The sequence below is a fragment of the Babylonia areolata genome, chromosome 35, assembly GCF_041734735.1.
Source record: "Babylonia areolata isolate BAREFJ2019XMU chromosome 35, ASM4173473v1, whole genome shotgun sequence".
Classification (NCBI taxonomy): domain Eukaryota; kingdom Metazoa; phylum Mollusca; class Gastropoda; order Neogastropoda; family Buccinidae; genus Babylonia; species Babylonia areolata.
This window is the reverse complement of record NC_134910.1, coordinates 16,427,320-16,441,177: the sequence shown is the minus strand read 5'-3', so window position 1 is coordinate 16,441,177 and position 13,858 is coordinate 16,427,320. Positions and strand designations below refer to the sequence as shown.

The 13,858-nt window shown below is 44.6% G+C and overlaps 1 protein-coding gene across 1 annotated transcript in view; it reads left to right on the top strand.

The window, feature by feature from the left end:
• LOC143278107 (dynein axonemal heavy chain 6-like) overlaps positions 1 to 13,858 on the top strand; it is a 119,882-nt gene that overhangs the window by 51,213 nt on the left and 54,811 nt on the right. Inside the window, exons 40-48 of the mRNA XM_076583139.1 lie at positions 1,834 to 2,055; positions 3,225 to 3,372; positions 4,165 to 4,322; positions 5,865 to 5,996; positions 7,310 to 7,481; positions 7,673 to 7,836; positions 8,666 to 8,797; positions 10,616 to 10,776; positions 11,772 to 11,922. Coding sequence (XP_076439254.1) covers positions 1,834 to 2,055; positions 3,225 to 3,372; positions 4,165 to 4,322; positions 5,865 to 5,996; positions 7,310 to 7,481; positions 7,673 to 7,836; positions 8,666 to 8,797; positions 10,616 to 10,776; positions 11,772 to 11,922 — 1,440 coding nt within the window. The remainder of the gene's footprint in view (positions 1 to 1,833; positions 2,056 to 3,224; positions 3,373 to 4,164; positions 4,323 to 5,864; positions 5,997 to 7,309; positions 7,482 to 7,672; positions 7,837 to 8,665; positions 8,798 to 10,615; positions 10,777 to 11,771; positions 11,923 to 13,858) is intronic.

Here is a 13,858-nt window from a genome sequence, read left to right as displayed (position 1 = left end):
TTCCTCCAGGCCTGTTGTTGGTTGTGTCTTGTTAAGACACACTGGATTCCTCCAGGCCTGTTGTTGGTTGTGTCTTGTTAAAGCCACACTGGATTCCTTCAGGCCTGTTGTTGGTTGTGTCTTGTTAAAGCCACACTGGATTCCTCCAGGCCTGTTGTTGGTTGTGTCTTGTTAAAGCCACACTGGATTCCTTCAGGCCTGTTGTTGGTTGTGTCTTGTTAAAGCCACACTGGATTCCTTCAGGCCTGTTGTTGGTTGTGTCTTGTTAAAGCCACACTGGATTCCTTCAGGCCTGTTGTTGGTTGTGTCTTGTTAAAGCCACACTGGATTCCTTCAGGCCTGTTGTTGGTTGTGTCTTGTTAAAGCCACACTGGATTCCTTCAGGCCTGTTGTTGGTTGTGTCTTGTTAAAGCCACACTGGATTCCTTCAGGCCTGTTGTTGGTTGTGTCTTGTTAAAGCCACACTGGATTCCTCCAGGCCTGTTGTTGGTTGTGTCTTGTTAAAGCCACACTGGATTCCTTCAGGCCTGTTGTTGGTTGTGTCTTGTTAAAGCCACACTGGATTCCTCCAGGCCTGTTGTTGGTTGTGTCTTGTTAAAGCCACACTGGATTCCTCCAGGCCTGTTGTTGGTTGTGTCTTGTTAAGACAGACTGGATTCCTCCAGGCCTGTTGTTGGTTGTGTCTTGTTAAAGCCACACTGGATTCCTTCAGGCCTGTTGTTGGTCATGTCTTGTTAAAGCCACACTGGATTCCTCCAGGCCTGTTGTTGGTCATGTCTTGTTAAAGCCACACTGGATTCCTCCAGGCCTGTTGTTGGTTGTGTCTTGTTAAAGCCACACTGGATTCCTTCAGGCCTGTTGTTGGTTGTGTCTTGTTAAGACAGACTGGATTCCTCCAGGCCTGTTGTTGGTTGTGTCTTGTTAAGACAGACTGGATTCCTCCAGGCCTGTTGTTGGTTGTGTCTTGTTAAGACAGACTGGATTCCTTCAGGCCTGTTGTTGGTTGTGTCTTGTTAAGACACACTGGATTCCTCCAGGCCTGTTGTTGGTTGTGTCTTGTTAAAGCCACACTGGATTCCTCCAGGCCTGTTGTTGGTTGTGTCTTGTTAAAGCCAGACTGGATTCCTCCAGGCCTGTTGTTGGTTGTGTCTTGTTAAAGCCAGGGTCTCTGCAAATGGTTTTCTTGTCCAGTCTGCAAAATTGTCAGCCCATTGTTTTGAAAAGATGTGGAGAGGTGCCTCAGTGGTGACACATTCTCCTAGGAAGCAAGAGACACAAGTTCAAATCCCACACTTGCCATATTTCCCCCACATCCATTAGATGTTGAGTGGTGGTCTGGACGCTGGTCATTTGAATGAGACGATAAACTGAGGTCCTGTGTTCAGCACGCACTTTGCGCACATAAAAGAACCCACAGCAAGAAAAGGGCTGTCCCCGGCAAAATTCTGTAGAAAGATCCACTTTGATAGGAAAACAAATACACTTGCAGGCAGAAAAAAAGGTGGGTTTACTCACTGCAGCACACTGAAGTTCATACAGGAAATCTGTTTGACAAAGAGTTATACAATACAATAGGATGAGATACACTACAATACAATACGATATGTTACAATACGATATGATACAAAATGATGCGATGCAACACAACACAACACAATGCAGTGCAGTGCAGTGCAATACAATACAATGCAATACAATACAATTCAATACAATTCAATACGGTGCAATGCAGTGCAGTACAATATAAACAGACATCAGTCAATGCAATGCAATACAATACAATATAAACAGACATCAGTCACTTAGAATCAGAATCATTTTGTGCTGCAACAGTTGCCATCTGGTGGTGATCTGTGGAGCTATTTCGTGGACTTTGAACTGCGGCGCATGGACACATGGGAGAAGATTGTGCCGTCCTTCCGCTACGACAAGGAGGTGCCCTTCTTCGACATGCTGGTGCCCACAATGGACACCGTGCGCTACGGTTACATCCTGGACAAGCTGCTCTCTGTTCGTCGCTCAGTGCTCTACACTGGAGGGACTGGTGTTGGAAAGGTGGGTGTGGGGGTGGGTGGGGGTGGGTGTTCATGTGTGGGTGTGGGGGGCCAGGGGGTTGTATTCATGTGTGTGTGGGGGAAGTTAGGGTGTATTGATGTGTGTGTGTTTGTCTGTGTTTGTGTGTATGAGGGGAGTTGAAAGTGATTTTGTGTGGGGGTGTATTCATGTGTGTGTGTGTGAGTGGGAGTGTATTCATATGTGTGTGTGTGTGTGAGGGAGGTTGAAAGTGTTTGTTTGTGTGGGGGTCAGGGAGTGTATGTTTGTGTTAATGATGACTCCTGTGGTTGTGTGGGTTTGGGTGTGTCTGTAGGTTAGTGTGTGTGTGTGTGTGTGTGTGTGTGTGTGTGTGTGTGTTTGAGTGTGTGTGTCTATGTATGTTTCATTGTGTGTTGGGAAGGGGTTGTGTAAACAGGGGAAGGGATCTGTGCATACATGCATTTGTACTTGTACATTAGACATACATGCTTGCACACACACACACACACACACACACACACACACACACACACACACAACCACACATACACACACACACACACACACACACACACACACACACACACACAACCACACAACACAAACACACACACAACCACACAACACAAACACACACAACACACACACATATACATACACCCCCCCACCCCTCCACACACACACACACACAATACAAACACACACACACACACACGCAACCACACAACAACCACACAACACAAACACACACAACACACACACATATACATACACCCCCCCCACCCCTCCACACACACACACACAATACAAACACACACACACACACGCAACCACACAACACAAACACACACACATACACACACACACACACACACACACACACACACACAACACACACACACACCACAACCACACAACCCAAACACATACACAAGACACACACAAACACACAACACACATATACACCTCACCCCCCCTACACAAACACACACACAACACAAACACACACACAACACACACACACACACACACACACCCCCTTCCCCAGTCCCCCCGACCACTAACCCCCCCACCCGCTCCAAACTCCCCCTCCGCTCCCCCCCCACCCCCACACACAGACACATTCAAACACACATGAGGCACGTCTTAACGCGTCATCAGTTCTAACCCATCATATTCCACATTGGCAGTCGGTGATTGCGCGAGGCACGCTGATGAACATTTCGGAGCGTCAGAACTACGTTCCGGTATTCATCAACTTCTCCGCTCAGACCAGCAGCATGCGCACACAGGAGATGATCGAGGGCAAGCTGGAGAAACGACGCAAGAACGTCATCGGTCAGTGTGGGAAGGGGGAAGGGGGGTTCGGAGGGGGGTGGGATGGGGGTGAGGGGGAAAGAATGTTGCTTTTCATCTTTGTCCTGCTGCTTCTGTTTTTGTGGGGGGATATGGAGGGGGGATTGGGGAGGGGGGGGGGGCGCAGAGAAGGGGTGTGTGTGTGTGTGTTTTGTGTGTGTGTGTGTGCGTGTGTTTTGTGTGTGTGTGTGTGTGTGTGTGTGTGTGTTCCTGGTCTTCATCTTCTTATTATGGCTGTTATTATTATTACTGTTATTGTCAATATTACTGTTTAGTAGTTTGGCATTCTGGTAGTATTGTTATGATCAGCAATGTTTATGTTGTTTTGTTGTTGTCTTATGTTGTCTTTTGTTAAAACCAGCTGTATGGACTCTGTGTGTGTGTGTGTGTGTGTGTGTGTGTGTGTCCAGTGTTGTTGACTGTTGAAAATGGGGCTCTGGGTCTGGGTTTCAATCCTGCTCTCACTCTTTCTCCCAAGTTTGGCAAATCAAAATGAGGGACCAGTCATTCCAGGTGAGATGATGAACTAAGGTCCCATGTGCAGCACACACTTGACACACTAAAAAAGAACCCATGGCAACGTAACTATTACAAAATTCTGTTGAAGAAATCCACTCTGATAGGTACACAGATATATAGATAACCGCACTGAAGTCCTGTCTAAACACACTGGGTTATGCTCCAGATCAGTGCGTCTGGCCCAGCAGATGTGGTAAGCAAATATAGATTTGTCTGAACACATTGCTGACTCCTTGAGGAACTGGCACTGTTCAGGTGCCCCTGTGGGCAAGCGGGTGATCATCATGATTGACGACCTCAACATGCCCAAGCTGGACACCTATGGGTCACAGCCCCCCATCGAGCTGCTGCGGCAGTACCTGGACTTTGGCGGGCTGTACGACCGCGAGAAACTCAACTGGAAGGAGATTCAGGTCCGTGCTCCATTTTCTCACCTGTTGCTGTTATTGTTATTCTTGGTGTTGTTCTTCTTCTTGTCATTACTATCATTGTTATTGTTGTTATTAATGTTTAGTAGTTGGTGTGGCATTCTGTTATTGCATTGCATTGAATCCACACACCATTTTCTCAGCTATTGTTGTTGTTATTGTTATTCTTAGATCTGTTCTTCTTCTTCTTGTCATTGCCATCAGTCCTGTTGTTTGTATTATTGTTATTGATGTTTAGTAGTTGTGGCATGCTGTTATTGCATTGCATTAAGTCTGCACACCATTTTCTCAGCTGTTGTTGTTGTTAGTGTTATTCTGAGTGTTGTTGTTCTCCTTCTCGTCATGGCTGTCATCATTATTGTTATTATTATCGTTATTGATGTGTAGTAGTTGTGGCATTCTGTGATTGCATTGTACTGTATCTTATTACTGTTTAGTGGTAACCGATTTGTGTGTGACATTCAGACAGCAGTCCTGGAGGAGAGCGGTAGGCCGCAGTGCATTGCCACCAGCCTTGTGTTTCGTTTTGCTGTCGTCAGTGTGATCATGATCAGCAATGTTCACCTTGTTTTGTTGCTGTTGTTGGTTCTTTTAAAGCCAGTACGTGGAATGGATGTAAATGATATTCATAAAGCATTAGGCTGCATAGCTACGGGCGTTAGGCTGCGTAACTAGGGAATGTGTGTGTGTGTGTGTGTTTAGTTTAGTTTAACGTCTTTTCATTGTTTAGTGATATTAGATGGATACAAAAAAAAAGAAGAAAAAAAACAAAAAAAAAAAAAAAAAGTATATGCACACAGGAGACGAGGCGTGGGGTACATGAGAAGAGGTGGTGGGATGACTATAGTGAGTAGTGGAAAACGAAGAGCTACGAAGAACTGAAGTGACTAACAGTGAATTATAACGTGAATTACGACAGTGAGTTAAACATCTACATAACAGTAAAAAAGCATGCTAATGATAATAAAAACGTGATCAGTCAAAGGTAGATACCAAATGGACTTTGAATCAAACATTCAGAAATTTTTTGAAGTAATGAATCATTATTCAAAACATCTCCTAACAACAAACACATACTTGTCCAGTTTCCAAAAACAAGACAACTGTTCTTTCAAAAACTAGCTGACCAGTGTGTGTGTGTGTGTGTGTGTGTGCACATGACAAATACACAACTTTTTGTACAGAAACGTGCATGCATTATATGATATTTCCAGTTCATAAGCTTAGGCTGTTCTATGTAAGTATGTTTTGAAAGTTATGTGCATATACATATGTGCACACTCTTGTGCGTTTGTGCATGCTTGTGGATGTATGTGTGCTTGCATGTCTGTGTATAAACACATGTGACTGTGCACATGCGTATGAATGTATTTACATGTGTGTGTGTACATGCACACATTAACGTATGCTTTTTGTGTGTTGATGTTAGTGTGCAGTGCATGATATAAGTAGATGTGTCCATATGCTTTTGTTATCTGTGTCCTTGAGATCAAATGTGTGTGTGTGTGTGTGTGTGTGTGTGTGCAGGATGTGACGCTGTCTGCAGCATGTGCGCCCCCTGGTGGAGGTCGTAACCCTGTGTCGCCGCGGCTGTTCCGTCATTTCTCCATGCTGGCCATTCCTCCACCCACAGACCACAGTCTGAAGCACATGTTCATGGTGAGGGGGGAGGGGGAGACACACACACACACACACACACACACACACACAGGGTCCTTTTTGTTATGGCTGTCATAATTATTAGTATTGCCATTATAGCACAACACTCAGCTTACATCACAGATTGACATAAGTTTACAATTGGGCCAACAGTAAATTGAGAGCTGTATTATCAATGGTTTACCCATTGCAATGGGAAATTATTTACAGCTTAGTCTCTTATGAAGGACTATGACTCAAATTAGGAGGCAAGATTGCAAGTGCTACAGCCTTAGGGGCTAGCTGGCCTTTGGGAACCATCCCAATGCCGACTGTCCTATAACCCTCTTGGCCAAGAGAGTGGGGATGTAACTTGGGCAAGGCACTCTCCACTATAAGCAAATTCTAGCCCAAATAGTTGGGACAGCAGTTGCCTTCTCAGCTGTTCTGATGGTCATAGTCTGACTATCATATATTGAAGTGTGAGACACATGTTGATGGTAAGTGGTGTTGAGTGAGAGGAAGGGAGAGAGTAATGCACACACAGAGTTCTTGTCGTCATAATTATTATTATTATAGTTATTGTTACTGTCGTCATTACTTCTAAAGAAAATGTTTATACTTCAAAAGTACAGAGCACTACACACTTTACAAAGAGAGAATATTAAAAGGTACACATGTAAAAACTGACACAAAAATACTGCTACAAAAATATCTGTATTTGCTCCAAGAAAAGCAACCAGATGATATGGATAAATCAGTATTCAAGGTACAAAGTGTTAAGCAGGACTGTTTCATCAAAACCTTTTAATTCTTTTGCTGCAGTAGTTGACTTCAGTCGACTGGATAATTCACCACTATAGGTGACTTAAGTTGACATACTTTAGTCAACGTTGCGGTGTAAAGTTAAACGAACTGCTTTTCACTTTGCAACAAAGCGTGACAGCTGCAGCCAGGAAACTGACCAGCCTTCCCCTCCTGACTGAGTCTGAAGTGAACAGGTGCACTGTGTTGCTTTGACGTGAACCAAACTGCCTGACTGAGTGTGTCGAGTCTAAGATATTTAGCGCTGGGGAGTGTTTTTCCCACAGAAACGTGGCAGTGAAAGGGAATATTTACCACAGAAAGGTGGCAGTGAAAGGGAATATTTAGTGCTGGGGAGTGTTTTTCCCACAGAAATGTGGCAGTGAAAGGGAATATTTAGTGCTGGGGAGTGTTTTTCCCACAGAAACATGGCAGTGAAAGGGAATATTTAGTGCTGGGGAGTGTTTTTCCCACAGAAACATGGCTGTGAAATGGTTAAAACATGTTGGCGGCTGTGTGTGTGTGTGCAGGCCATCCTGACGGGCTTCCTGATGGACTTCCCCCACGCAGTGCGGCAGGTGACGGAGGCCATCGTGTCGGCGGCTGTGGAGATCTACTTCCGAATGAGCACTGACCTGCTGCCCACACCTGCCAAGTCTCACTACGTCTTCAACCTGAGGGACCTGTCCAAGTGCATCCAGGGTCAGTGTGTGGGGGGTTCAGAGGGAGGGGCGGGGTGTGTGTGTGTGCGTGTGCATGTGTCTGTGTCTGTGGGCATGTGTGCGTGTGTGTACATGTTAGTGTGTTACAGACATACTATTATCATTGCTGCACATAAACACAAAGCTGACAATTTCTTCTGGCTCCTCTGTCTGTTCCCACACCCCCTCCAGGCATGCTGCAAGCAGACCCCGGCGTGATCCGAGACAACCATCAGATCTTCCGTCTCTTTGTGCACGAGACTCAGCGCGTCTTCCACGACCGCTTGATCAACAATGAGGACAAGATGTACTTCCATCAGATCATGTCCGAAATGGCCTCCAAGCACTTTGGGGAGGTACTGCATTGCTTTGCTCACTTTTATTTATTTCTTTGTTTTGCTTTTGGACTGGTGACTTGTTTTCTGATTAATTGATTGATATGGATACTTATATAGCACCTATCCTCGGTCAGAGACCAAGCTCTAAGCGCTTTACAAACACGTGGTTGGTCATTTGCACAACAGGCTGCCCACCTGGGCAGAGCCGACTGATGGCTGCCATTGGGTGCTCATCGTTCGTTTCCTGTGTCATCAGTCAGGTTTAAGTCACTTATGCATACACACTCAGACATGTAACATTTTACGAGTATGACTGTTTTGTTTATTTACCCCGCCATTTAGGGCGTGTGCATGCTGGGTATGTTCTTGTTTCCATAGCTCACCAAACGCTGACATGGATTACAGGATCTTTAATGTGCGCATTTGATCTTCTGTGTGTACACGCACAAAGAGGGTTCAGGCACAAGTAGGTCTGTACATATGTTGACTTGGGAGATCATGAAAATCTCCACCCTTTACCCATCAGGCGCAGTTTCCGAGATTCGAACCCTGGGACCCTCAGGTTGAAAGTCAAATACTTTAACTACTGGGCTGTTGCGCCCTTGTGGGCCAGATATATCTGTTGCATTTTGTCTTTTGCAGAAATCAGTTTGTCTGAAAATGATGTGTTCCTATCTTGTGTCAGTTGGTTTCTAATTTTTGTGTTCCTATCTTGTGTCAGTTTGCTGTTTTTTATATATTTTTAAAAATTTTTTTACATGATTGTTTTTCTCAGAGATAATTTTCCAGGAGTGTAGTGGCATCCTGTGTGTTTGAAGACTGAAGTATGGAAACCTGTTTGTGTCAGAATGTGGAACCTGAATCATTCGTCAGTCACCCAATCATTTTTGGAGACTTCATGAAAATGGGGGCAGCCGAAGCTGACAAGATGTACGAAGAGCTGAGTGACCTGAACAAACTGCAGAATGTCCTGCAAGATGTGAGTGCTTGTGTACTGTTGTGAGTGCTTGTGTACTGAACTGTTGTGTTGCTGTGAGTGCTTGCTGTACTGTTGTGTGTGCTATGAGTGCTTATGTACTGAACTGTTGTGTGTGCTATGAGTGTTTATGTACTGAACTTTTGTTTTGCTGTGAGTGCTTGTGTACTGTTGTGTTGCTGTGAGTGTGTTCTGGTATGTTGTGTCGCTTTGAGCGTCTGTGTACTGTTGTGCAAACGTGCATGTGTGTGTGCTGTTGTGTGGACTGTACATGCTTGTGTATCATCATCATCATCATCATCATCATCATCATTACTGATATCATTCTTCTTCTTTCTGAATGTGGGCTGAGGGTTCTAGCATCACAGTATGGTTAGGAAAGCGATGAAGATGATGATCATTAATATCAATGTCATTATTGTCATGATGATTGCAGTTCCCAGGTGACTTCATCATGCAGTTGACCAAGGAGATGACACTGATCATTATCATCATCATTGATGTCATTGTCATTGCCATTATCATCATCATTGATATCATTGTCATTGCCATTATCATCATTGTTGATACCAGTGTCATTGCCATTGTCATCATCATTGATATCATTGTCATAGTAGTTATCATCATCATTGATATTATTGTCATTGCCATTTTCAACATCATCATCATTTACATCATCATTGTCATTTACATCATGATTGTTATCATCATCATTTGTATCATTATTACTATCATAATGGTTGATGTCATCATCATAATCATACAGTGGTGAGTGGAGGGTTGGCCCAGTGGTGATGCACCCAACCAGGAAGTGGGTGTCACCGGGTTCCAGTCGCGCACATGGACAGGAATCTTTACTTCCCATCCATTAGACTTTGAGTGGCTAGTCCTTCCGATCAGAAGATACATCATGGTCCTGTTTGTAGCATGCACTTAGCACACACAAAAGAAGCCAAGGCACCAAAGAGCTGACCCTGGCAACAGTTGTGTAGAACAGTCCCCTTTGAAAGTAAAAGACGGACCCTGGTGAGACAGAAAAAAGGAGAACAACTCTGGGTGTTGCTGCACTGTGGCACTGCACTGTCCACAGGGAGAGCAGCCGGAACTTCACACAAACAGTAATACTGTATGATATGATGTGTGTGCTGTGAGTGCTTATGTACTGAACTGTTGTGTTGCTATGAGTGCTTGTGTACTGTTGTGTGTGCTGTGAGTGCTTATGTACTGAACTGTTGTGTATATGATACAATGCAATGCAGTACAATACAATACAATACAATGTGATGCAATACAATAGAATACAACACAATACAATGTAATACAAATACAATGTCATGCAATACAATACAATACAATACAATACAATACAGTAAGTACATTGTGTATGATAGTCACAAGACAGTACAATACAATACATGATTACAGTTCTTTGACATCTTCAACATACAGTCAACCAAGGTGATGACACTGATGATGAACATCATCAATATCACCATCATCATCATCATCATCATCATCATCATCATCATCACTATTATCATCACTGTGTTGTGATGGTTGCAGTACCTTGATGACTTCAACATGCAGTCCACCAAGGAGATGACGCTGATGATGAACATCATCAATATCACCATCATCATCATCATCATCATCATCACCATCATCACTATTATCATCACTGTGTTGTGATGGTTGCAGTACTTTGACAACTTCAACATGCAGTCAACCAAGGTGATGACGCTGATGATGAACATCATCAATATCACCATCATCATCATCATCATCATCACTATTATCATCACTGTGTTGTGATGGTTGCAGTACCTTGATGACTTCAACATGCAGTCCACCAAGGAGATGAAGCTGGTGTTTTTCCTGGACGCCATCCAGCACGTGTCGCGCATCGTGCGCATGATCGAGCAGGAGAGGGGTAACGCACTCCTCGTTGGTGTGGGTGGCACGGGAAAACAGTCACTCACCAGGTGTGTGTGTGTGTGTGTGTGTGTGTGTGAGAGAGAGAGAGAGAGAGTGTGTGTGTGTGTTTATGTGTGTGTGTATGTATGTGTGTGTGTGTGTGTGTTTGTGTGTATGTGTGTGTGTGTTTGTGTGTGGGTGTGTGTGTGTGTTTGTGCTTGTGTGTGTGAGAAAGAGAGAGTGCGTGCTTGTGTGTGTGTGTGAGAGAGAGAGAGTGTGTGTGTGTGTATGTGTGTGAGAAAGAGAGTGTGTGTGCGTGTGTGTGTGCGTGCATGCATGTGTGTGTGCGTGCGTGCTGTGCGTGCATGTGTGCATGCATGTGTGTGTGTGTATGTGTGTGGTGTGTGTGTGCATGCTTGCATGTGAGCGGGTGTGTGAGTGTACACGTGAGGGTGTGTGTGAGTGTACACGTGAGGGGGTGGGATATGGGACTGGAGGTGGGAAGAGAGGTGTGGGGGGTGAAGGAATGGAAGGAGGGGGGGGAAGAGTTGAAGACAGACATGACTGAGTCAAGGTGGGGGAGAGGGAGGGGGTAAGGAAGATAGATGGGAGGGGGAACAACTCTCTGGTTTTTGTTGTTGTTTTTTTTAACAGGCAGACACATGCTTTTCTTCACTGTTTTTTTCTTTAACTTTTTCAGTCTATTATGTTTAAAGTTTATGGATTTGGAAGATTGTTTTTTGTTGTTTTGTTTTTGTTGTTTCTTTTATGTTATTTATTTGACATTTGTTCGTTTCATTTTTAGGCAGTTTAATCTTTCTTTTATAGGCTTCATCATTGATTGATATGTTGATTTATTTGGTTATTCATTTGTTGGTTCGTTTATGTACTCATTCATTCACTTATTTCTTCCTTGACTTATTTGTGGAATTGGTTGGTAATTATTCAGTTGTTCATTCATTTGTTTTTTAATTTTTGTTATTCATAGTTTATTTGTTCTTTCATGAATTGTTTTTTCTTCTTTAAGAAAGTGTTTATTTATTTATGTAATGTATATTTTCAGGCTGGCCTCTCACATCTGCAGCTACCAGTGTTTCCAGATCGAGCTGAGTCGTGGCTACGATTACAGTGCTTTCCACGACGACCTGAAGAAACTCTATGACTATGCTGGAGTCCAGAACAAACACACTGTCTTCCTCTTCACTGACACACAGGTGAGGTGGTTGTGCTGTTCGTGCTGCTTTCCCTTGGTAGTAGCTAGTGGTGAGAATACTTTCCATTGTCAGCAGTGGTAGTAGTGGTGGTGAGAATACTTCCCATTGTCAGCAGTGGTACCAGTGGTGGTGAGAATACTTTCCATTGTCAGCAGTGGTACCAGTGGTGGTGAGAATACTTTCCATTGTCAGCAGTGGTACCAGTGGTGGTGAGAATACTTTCCATTGTCAGCAGTGGTACCAGTGGTGGTGAGAATACTTTCCATTGTCAGCAGTGGTACCAGTGGTGGTGAGAATACTTTCCATTGTCAGTAGTGGTAGTAGTGGTGGTGAGAATACTTTCCATTGTCAGTAGTGGTAGTAGTAGTGGTGAGAATACTTTCCATTGTCAGTAGTGGTAGTAGTGGTGGTGAGAATACTTTCCATTGTCAGTAGTGGTAGTAGTAGTGGTGAGAATACTTTCCATTGTCAGCAGTGGTAGTAGTGGTGGTGAGAATACTTTCCATTGTCAGCAGTGGTAGTAGTGGTGGTGAGAGTACTTACCATTGTCAGTAGTGGTAGTAGTGGTGGTGAGAATACTTTCCATTGTCAGTAGTGGTAGTAGTGGTGGTGAGACTACTTTCCATTGTCAGTAGTGGTAGTAGTGGTGGTGAGAATACTTTCCATTGTCAGTAGTGGTAGTTGTAGTGGTGAGAATACTTTCCATTGTCAGTAGTGGTAGTAGTTGTGGTGAGAATACTATCCATTGTCAGTAGTGGTAGTAGTTGTGGTGAGAATACTATCCATTGCTACCAGTGGTAGTTGTAGTAGAAGTAGTGAGAGTACACTCTTTCTTTCTCTCTTTTTATACTTTTCTCCCTCTCTGTCCCTCTGTTGTCTGTCTGTCTCTGTTTGTGCCTGCCACTCATCATTCCCTCAATCAGCTGCTGAGTTCAGGTTGTGTATCCAGAGGCAGGCAGTGTGTAGCAGCAGTGTTGTTGTGTATCCAGAGGCAGGCAGTGTGTAGCATCAGTGTTGTGTATCCAGAGGCAGGCAGTGTGTAGCAGCAGTGTTGTGTATCCAGAGGCAGGCAGTGTGTAGCATCAGTGTTGTGTACCCAGAGGCAGGCAGTGTGTAGCATCAGTGTTGTGTATCCAGAGGCAGGCAGTGTGTAGCATCAGTGTTGTGTATCCAGAGGCAGGCAGTGTGTAGCATCAGTGTTGTTGTGTATCCAGAGGCAGGCAGTGTGTAGCATCAGTGTTGTGTATCCAGAGGCAGGCAGTGTGTAGCATCAGTGTTGTGTATCCAGAGGCAGGCAGTGTGTAGCATCAGTGTTGTGTATCCAGAGGCAGGCAGTGTGTAGCATCAGTGTTGTGTATCCAGAAGCAGGCAGTGTGTAGCATCAGTGTTGTTGTGTATCCAGAGGCAGGCAGTGTGTAGCATCAGTGTTGTGTATCCAGAGGCAGGCAGTGTGTAGCATCAGTGTTGTGTATCCAGAGGCAGGCAGTGTGTAGCAGCAGTGTTGTGTATCCAGAGGCAGGCAGTGTGTAGCATCAGTGTTGTGTATCCAGAGGCAGGCAGTGTGTAGCATCAGTGTTGTGTATCCAGAGGCAGGCAGTGTGTAGCATCAGTGTTGTGTATCCAGAGGCAGGCAGTGTGTAGCATCAGTGTTGTTGTGTATCCAGAGGCAGGCAGTGTGTAGCATCAGTGTTGTGTATCCAGAGGCAGGCAGTGTGTAGCATCAGTGTTGTGTATCCAGAGGCAGGCAGTGTGTAGCAGCAGTGTTGTGTATCCAGAGGCAGGCAGTGTGTAGCATCAGTGTTGTGTATCCAGAGGCAGGCAGTGTGTAGCATCAGTGTTGTGTATCCAGAGGCAGGCAGTATGTAGCAGGAGTGTTGGGTATCCAGAGGCAGGCAGTGTGTAGCATCAGTGTTGTTGTGACAGAAGGAAGGTGGCA